We start from the raw sequence: 8,689 nt of genomic DNA, 5'->3' as shown, positions 1-8,689 counted from the left end.
CCCAACCTTGCCCCAACTCATTTTCTTGCTCAGTCTTCTCTCTTGGTATCACACCACCTGGATGCCTGCTAGACACTTCCAACTTTGCATGTCCCAGGTTGAGCTCCACATCACCCAACCTACTCCATCCACAGCGTTCCCCATCCTTCTGGATCTCTGGGCAAAAACCCTGATGTCAACTTGAGGCTTCCGCTTCCTGCAACCCACTTCCGCGGACGCCTGCGCAAACCCGACTGGAGGGCGGGGGCGTGGCCTGTTGCCATAGTGATCCCCGTCCGCCCTGCGTAGTGGTGGGGTAAAACCCTCGAGTAGTGTGGTTCCAAGCCATTCGGGATCGTACGGGGCAGATGTTCAAGACCATGGGGAGAAAAAGAAAGGGGATCCAACTCAAAGCATTTCTTTGTAAAACGGTATAAGTCGAAGGAGGGAAACGACACACCATTTCCAAATGCCCGCCGACCCTGTCTTCGGGGGCGCGGCCTCCGCGAAGCCAATCCGCTCCTCGCTTCAGGGATGGGCACTGCCCCCTTTCCTTCAGGGCCGGTTCATTGACGTGTCTATTGATCTATCAGACCCCACACAACCAATCCCTTGCCTACATTCGGGAGGGGCGTGGACCTGCGCCCGGACGTCGAATGTTTTCCACGATCAAACGCTGCTCATTGGCTTTCCTCTTCCGCTGAGGTGGAACCTACCCCTTTCGCGCTCCCTTTTGGGCTGTGCAACTCTCGGGGGAACCAACCCTAATACCCCAAGGAGGCAGGGAGGCGTGTCCTCAGGACTAGCATTCCCATTGGTTTCACTGTTCGCTGATGGGTAGGGTGGTGCAGCCGCTCTTGCTGCTCATTGGTCTTGTGATTCCGTGGGGTGGAACTTGGCTGAGCCTAAGTTCAATCCACGGTCCGGGATCGGTTTCAGGCAAAGCTGCCATGCGTTCCGGGGGCCGCGGGCGGCCCCGGCTACGGCTCGGGGAACGTGGCCTCGCGGAGCCAACCTCACCATCCAAGCGCCGCCTGCTACGGCGGGTGCAGCTGTTGCCCCTGCTGCTGCTGACGCTGGCCGTGGGCTCGGCGTTCTACATCATTTGGAGCGGCTGGCACCGCAGGACGGAGAAGCTGCCGCCGGGCCAGGAGCTGCGGGTGAGGCCGGAGGGGGCGGGGCGGGCACCTCGAGGGACTTCATTCCCTTCCTTCTCTTCCCCAGAGTCTCGGGTTGACGTGGCTTTATCGTATGGCCCTAGCGACAGGTACCACCGTCTCCGTCATTTGAGCGCACGCCCCTTACCCACGGAATAAGGCTTTGGGCTTGTTCTGTAACAGTAGCTCGGCTTTCAGAAGAAGGGTCTAGAGTACTAAGACTGGGAATTCCGGGTTCTACGCCTCAAGTCAACTATTTGGAAGAGTCCCTTACTCTCTCTGGACCTAGATTTCCCCATCAGGACTGGGGTAGGATGGACCGGATGGGCTTGGAGGGAGTTTTCCTGAATCTAGGATTTATCTTCCAAGTCTCTGATGCTGTAGACCGCTAATTACGAAGAGGAACCGGTACTCTGGGAGCGACAGCGCCCGGGGTAGGGTCGGTATAAAGGTTGCTCCCATTCTTTTCCCTCTCCCACCTCCCTCTCAAGGCCCCGTTGATCGGAAGCCTACCCGAAGCCCGGCTGCGGAGAGTAGTGGGGCAACTGGACCCGCAGCGTCTCTGGGGCACTTTTTTGCGCCCCCTGCTGGTTGTGAGAACCCCAGGCAGCCCCGGCAATATCCAAGTCAGAAAGGTAAGGGGTCCCACCTCCAATCCCTGACGCTCCAGCCCGCCAAAGAATGGGAATGGGCGCCCTGTCCAAGATCCCAAAGCAGCTGAAAGGCAGAACTGGGGCTCTAACGGAGTTAATCCGACTCTACATTCCCCACACTGGTAACCAACCACCAGGCTGTACCGCCCCCAACAAAAGCTTACTATGTGCTAGGCACAAACAACAAACAGCCCTGTGAGGTGGGTACCAATATTATCTTCATTATGCAGATGGGGAAACTGAGACCCACAAAGCTTATACACTTTGCCCAAATCCCACAGCTAATAAATGGTAGAGCTGGAGTTTCAACCCAAGCAGGTTGGCTCCAGAGCTTGTGCTGTTACATCTCTATATTGCCTCCCAGGAAATATCAAGAATCCTTTCAATACTACCTGCGTTTCAATCCCGCCTCACCCACTTAGAGTGTGTGACCTTGGACTAGTTTCTTAACCTCTCTGGGCCTGTTTTCTCATCTGCAAAATTCCCTGGCAGTCCCTATTGCATAGGGTTCCTAGAACAGGGCTTGGCATATCGTGAGAACTATTTAAGAGTAAGCTGTGATTAGTCTTGTTGGCATCAAGAGGCGGGGTCACCCCAATGTCTGGCACCCAGTAGGTACTCAGCAGAACTTTTAGAGAATGACTTAAACCAGAGTTTGACTTGCGAGTCAGCCCTACTACTCTGCATGGCTCAGGTCACATGGCCCTTCTCCCTACCTCCTCCCCAGTCCCCGTCCACCCTCCCACCTTTCTCTTGCCACTAGTTCCTGGAGGCCACGCTACGGGCACTGACAGCAGGCTGGCATGTGGAGCTGGATCCCTTCATGGCCTCAACGCCTCTGGGGCCACTGGACTTTGGCAACGTGGTGGCCACGCTGGACCCAGAGGCGGGCCGTCATCTCACCCTCGCCTGCCATTATGACTCAAAGCTCTTCCCACCTGGGTCGGCCCCCTTTGTGGGGGCTACAGATTCAGCTGTGCCCTGTGCCCTGCTACTGGAGCTGGCCCAGGCCCTCGATCTGGAGCTGAGCAGAGCCAAAGAGCAGGTGAGGAACAGGGGTAGGGTGAGGAGCAGTAGGCTACCTCTACCCTAGTCCAAGCCACCATCCTCCCTTGCCTGGGCATTTATCATCCTTCTCATCTTCCTCCACACACAGAGCCACAGGGATCTTTTTACCTCCTGAATGTCAGATCCTGTCCTTACTCTGCCCAAAACCCACCCATGCTCCCACCTCATTACAGGCATAAGCCAGAGTCTTTATATTGGTCCATGAGGTGTGCCCTGTTACCTCTCTAGTGTCACCTCCAGTTCCGCAGCCCTTGCTCACTCTCCTCTGGCCAACTCTTCTGTGTTCCTCAAGCCCGCAGGGTTCACTCAGGGCATTTGCGCTTGCTGTTTGCTCTGCATAGAATGTGCTTTTCTCAGATATCTTCCTTGTCGACTCCCACCCTTCATTCAGGTGTCCAGTCTAATATCACCTCTTCAAAGAACTCTTCCTAATGGCAGACAGTTAGCTCAGTTGGTTGGAGCGTGGTGTTATAACACCAAGGTCAAGGGTTTGGATCCCCACACCAGGCCAGTGAACAAAAATAAAAGAAATTATAACAAAGAGGTCTTCCCAAGCACCCTAAAATAGCTTCCTATTACTATCACATGCTTTATGGTGCTTTCTGTTGATTTGTTTGCCTGTCTCCCTACCTAGAATAAGTTCCATGAAGGCGGAAACTTACCTTCTTTTGTTGCCTTCAATATCCCCTGAGCTCAGAATATTGCCTGTCAAAATGTAGGATGTTAATAAAAATTTGTGGAATGATCGAATGAAAACACAACTTTCGTTACGCTCCTCACCTGCTCAAATCCCTTCCATGGCTCCCCAGTGCCCCTATCACAAAGCCCAAACTCCTTGGACTTTACTAACCCCTCTGGTCTTCTCTCAAACCTCTCTGGCCTCTTCACTGGCCCCAGCCTTGGTCCATGTTGTTCCCTTGGTCAGGAACACTCTTCCCTCTGGTCCATTTTTGCCAGGCCAGCTCCCATCCTCCCTCAGTGCAAACATCCCTTCCCAATAGACCCAGTGCCCTCCCCAGACCAGGTCATTCCCCAACCCCCTTCTCTCTATGCTCTCTCAGGACCCTGTAGTTCTTGGAAGTATTTGTTCCAACTGCATTTCACTGTTTGTATATTCATTCGTGGGTCTGTCTCTTTTGCCAAAATGAGCTTGGGGAATAACAAGATGAATCCTTATTTAGTTATTATATGCCAGACTAAGACCTGCACCCTATGCATAGAACTGTTACTAATCCCATTTATAGATGAGGAAACTGATGTTTTGAGAAGTTAGTAACTTAACTGTGTCTGTTTGGCTATAAAGCAGCTGAGTCCAGATTTGTGCCCAGGCAGTTTGGCTCAGAGACTGTGCTATTGGCCATCACATTCTGAATGAGGACACCTAGTTTGTTCCATTCAGCTGTGCAAGCAGGCAGGAAATGTGGGTGGTTTGAGGCCCAGGACTGGCCCTGAGCTGGCCCTGGCCACCTGTTCCCACAGGCAGCCCCGGTGACCCTGCAGCTGCTCTTCTTGGACGGTGAAGAGGCATTGAAGGAATGGGGACCCAAGGACTCCCTTTATGGCTCCCGTCACCTGGCCCAGCTCATGGAGTCTATACCCCACAGTCCTGGCCCCACCAGGATCCAGGCTATTGTAAGACCAGGGTCCCACTGGGTTCTGGTGAGGGAGGGAGAAGTTGAAGCAGGGTTGGCAGAATCCCACTCAGTTCCATTCAGTCCTGGTTTCTCTTGCTAGGAGCTCTTTATGCTTCTTGATCTCCTGGGAGCCCCCAATCCAACCTTCTACAGTCACTTCCCCCGCACGGTCCGCTGGTTCCATCGGCTGAGGAGCATTGGTAAGGGTGAAGATGGAGGTGGGCACCAGCCTGGGATGCAGGAAAGAGGGCCGGGGCAGGCCAGGCACCTGTCCTCTAAGGGCTCATCCAGCCTTCCTCCACTTCCCTTAGATGCCACCGCAGTCAAGTGTAGTGATTATAAAACAGGGGCTCTGAGGTGAGACAGCCCTGGTTTTGAATCCTTCCTCTGCCTCATACCAGCTGTGAAAATGGGCAAATGGCTTCATCTCTTTGAGCCTCAATTTCCTAGCTATAAAATGGGCATGATAGTAATGATAATAGGGGTATCTACCTCCTAGACTCAGAGGAATGAAATGAGACCAGGAACACAGTAAGCCCACAGTTTGGAGTAACTGTCATTCATTCTTGTTGGGATGACTAGTGCTTTATCTCCAAGGTCCCTCCTTTTACTGATTTGTGAAGAGAGGACCTTTGACTGCTGAGGATTAACTCTTACTCTCTAATCCCCACCACCTCCAGAGAAGCGTCTGCACCATTTGAACCTGCTGCAGTCTCATCCCCAGGAAGTGATGTACTTCCAACCTGGAGAGCCACCTGGCTCTGTGGAAGATGACCACATCCCCTTCCTCCACAGAGGTACTTGTTGCAGGGAGGGATAGGAAGTGGGGGTCCAAGGAATCGACAAATTGGACCTGGCCATGGCCCTTCCCAGGGCTGGGGATTGGTGGCAAGTTGCTGGACCTGTTTGTGCCTCAATTTCCTCATCTGGGAAATGGGGATAATAGGAAGAGGGTTAGGGTTAGGGTTCAGAGTTCTTAAAGTGCCAGAACAGAGTATCTTCTGTGGGGGAGGGGGGCAAGGCAAGGTTACCCAGAGCCCAAGGCTGGGTTTTGGCCTGTGGTGGGCCATAGCAGGACTGATGGAGTCTCCTCTCTCACCTTCAGGCGTCCCAGTGCTCCATCTCATCTCCACGCCCTTCCCCACTGTCTGGCACACGCCCGCTGACACTGAGGCCAATCTTCACCCACCCACGGTACACAACCTGAGCCGCATCCTTGCAGTGTTCGTGGCTGAATACCTGGGGCTCTAGCCTGCCGGCTAATGCCCAAGAGGGGACCCTACTCTGAGCAAGACGTGCCCGGCAGGGGATATGTCAAGTGCACCTGGAGCTGGTGGATCTCAGGCCAGGCCCACTGTGGGTGTGCTTGCTTGTCCTTTTTTATACCTTTGGCTCCTACTTGTGCTCCAGTTGGAAGACCCCCTTTCCTTTGATTATCTTCAGGGACACAGAAGAGACCTTCATGGGGATGACAGCCAAAGGAATAAGAGCTGGGCCCCTGCCCTGAGGTAAATACTTGGTCTGAAAGTTTGCAGGGACCAAATGCTATTCTTTTAGTCAGCCAACCATGGACTGGCATCCGGACCAGCAAGCAACACCACCCAACCAAATGAATTCTCCATGGCTTATGTTTTTTTTGTTAGTTCGTTCTCCAGAATGTCAGCCTTGCTACTGCACCAATCCAAACCTAACTCCCACCTGGGACCCACAGAGGATGTTCTCATAAATAGGAAAAGAGGAGATGGAAACCAATACTTAGGAACTCCAGATTCTGCAAGACCCAATGGGCAATAAACTGGTATTTATGCAAAATATATTCTGCAGAAATAGTGTAAATAGGTGTTGCAAGGAAAAGGGGATCCAAGATCAAAGAAACGGGGTAAGACAACATTAAATTTCTTCAGTACACGGTGTAAATTTTCAAGAGTAAGACTGAGAATGCAATGGTTCCCAAAGTATTTCACCATGGAACCCCTTTATTGGAAAGCACCTCACAAAAATAGGGTACCTCAGAAGATCCTTTGGGAAACACTGGGTTTGGACCATTTAAGAACATTTATGGTAGGAATGGGTAAGACAGACCTAGATTCAAAGTAGTTATACCAAACCATCTTTCCTTTTCAGCTGTGTGTACAGCAGTATGAGATGTGAGGAAGTACTTCCCAACACAACCTCATTTTTAGACTCAGCTGGAGGGCTTAATAAAAAAATGCAGACTCCCACGTTTCACCCCGGCCCTACTGAACCAGAACTCCGGGAAGGGGCTGGGGCTCTGTAACAAACACCTGAGGGAGTGTCATGATGAACAGAGTTTGGGACGTGCTGTACTTAGGATATAGTTTGGTGGATATAAAGCTGCTTAGCAAACCTATTCAAAAGAAAACCATAAGAGGGAGGGAGCCTAGAATAAGAGTCCTGGGCTCTGTGCCTGCTGGTTTTGTGACTTTGATGGAGACTTGGTAGGTGGCAGAAATGCCAGGCCAAGATAGAGGACTATTAAATGTTGAAGGTGAGCATTGGCATTCCAAGCCAACTCTAGGCTGCAGAAGACTCAATAGAACTCCAGGACTGAAACTGAAGATATCAATGAGAGAAGAGAAACAGAAGGTCCTCAATTCAGGTGCCTCCACAGTTGCTATTTAGCGGGCACCTAGTATGTGCCAGGCACCATAAGCACTTTACATATGTCAACTCATTTAGTTTCCCTGCAAAGGTACAATTTCGGTTCTCATCTTGCAGGTGGGGTGGCTGAGATTGAGAATCGTGAACCAGTTGTTTGCAGAGTCCAGATTCTCACCCAGGTCTGTGCTCCCAATCCCCATGTCTTACCTCCTTTTCAGAAGTCACCTGTGCTGGATGAATAGTTTGTTGACAAAAAGGAACCCAAAGTTTCTAATTGGCTTTATGCACATTTTTGGCTTGAATTCAGGGTAAGAATTATTAGCCCCATTTTCAGATGAGGCTGCTGATACTTGGCAAGGTGATGTTTCCCCAGGTCCCATAGCCAGCAGGTCCTGTGGCTCTCATCCAAACCTGGGCTCCTCCCGCTTCACCCTATGAAAGGTCCATCAGTGTTATTTCTTTCTTTCTTTTTGGGGTGGTGGGGGGGAGCAGCTGGCCAATACGGGGATCTGAACTCTTCACCTCAGCATAACACCACCACACTCTAACCAAAGCTAACCAGCTAGTGTTCATCGGTGTTTTTCTGTTTTCTAAGATAATTGGTAAGGGGATCTTAACTCTTGACTTGGTGTCATCAGCACCACGCTTTCCCAAGTTAGCCACAGGCCAGCCCTATCAGTGTATTTTATAAATACAAACTATGTCTCACATATTTTTTGAGGAACTGCAAAGTATTCCCATTGTTCAGATTAAGAAACTGAGCTTCAGATAAATCAATTGCCCAAGATCACATAGCTGGGAACCTTGACTGCAATGTATCTAGAGGTACATTTCTTTTTATTTATCTTTTTTTTTTTTTTTTAAATTTCAGTTGCTTTCAGCAGGAGGGTCCAAATAATCCAACCACCCTCCACAAAACCAAGCCACGATTCAAACCCAGGTCTCTTTGACTCTAAAATCTAAGAGTTAAGGTCAATGGTTTGGATGCCCATTCTAGCAAGCCATGAAAAAAAAAAAATCAAAGTGTTGAATAACTACTATGATATATCCTAGTCTCTCTGGAAATTCTGATTCCCTGATAAGGATATCAGAGACTGCTAGCTGCCTCTCAATATCCATTTTTCTCTTTTATTTTATACCCAAATTTAAAAGATGTCTTAATTTCCTCTTTTCATTTAGTAAAATAATTAAATTCATATTTAAAACTTTAATTACAGGGATCTTTAGTAGAGTTTTTTGTTTGGCGTACTGTACCCAGCTAAAAGACTGTATTTCCTAGACTCCCTGGCAGCCCTATCGTCTGGCTAAGTTCTGACCAGTCAGATCTATATAGAAGTATAGTACTTCTGGGAGGAAGGGGGCTTCCCTTCCTGCAAAACGGTGCTGGTAGGAATTGTAGCTGTCATCTTGGACTATGAGGACGAGGACCATAGCCAAAGACTGATAGAACAGTGAGCTAGAAGGAGCCTGGGCTCTTGATCACTTGAGGGCCACCATACTTGCACAACATGGGATTTTTTTTTTTTTTTTTTCCTTTTTGTCTTTATTTTGTGTCTGGCAACGGATCGCAACCCTC

General features: G+C 50.2%; 2 protein-coding genes across 5 annotated transcripts in view; one reads left to right on the top strand and one right to left on the bottom strand.

The window, feature by feature from the left end:
- SNRPD2 (small nuclear ribonucleoprotein D2 polypeptide 16.5kDa) overlaps nt 1-8,689 on the bottom strand; it is a 15,765-nt gene that overhangs the window by 3,163 nt on the left and 3,913 nt on the right. The window lies entirely within an intron of this gene.
- LOC103595245 (glutaminyl-peptide cyclotransferase-like protein) lies at nt 930-6,713 on the top strand. 4 transcript variants are annotated; one of them, XR_550932.1, is made up of 9 exons: nt 930-1,139; nt 1,628-1,771; nt 2,553-2,834; nt 4,337-4,489; nt 4,592-4,691; nt 5,172-5,288; nt 5,597-5,847; nt 5,935-5,999; nt 6,135-6,713. XR_550932.1 is itself a non-coding variant. In XM_008578600.1 (7 exons), the coding sequence occupies exons 1-7, from the start codon at nt 930-932 to the stop codon at nt 5,740-5,742; spliced, it is 1,152 nt and encodes a 383-aa protein (XP_008576822.1). In that variant the 3' UTR covers nt 5,743-6,713. The 4 variants fall into 4 exon arrangements, 1 of the variants encoding a protein (XP_008576822.1); XR_550930.1 differs by having other exon boundaries at nt 5,935-6,713; XR_550931.1 differs by having other exon boundaries at nt 5,597-5,999.

Source organism: Galeopterus variegatus, unplaced genomic scaffold, assembly GCF_000696425.1.
Source record: "Galeopterus variegatus unplaced genomic scaffold, G_variegatus-3.0.2 Scaffold1725, whole genome shotgun sequence".
Taxonomy (NCBI): Eukaryota; Metazoa; Chordata; class Mammalia; order Dermoptera; family Cynocephalidae; genus Galeopterus; species Galeopterus variegatus.
Note: the sequence above shows the minus strand (reverse complement) of the source record. Positions and strands in the feature narration are given on the sequence as shown.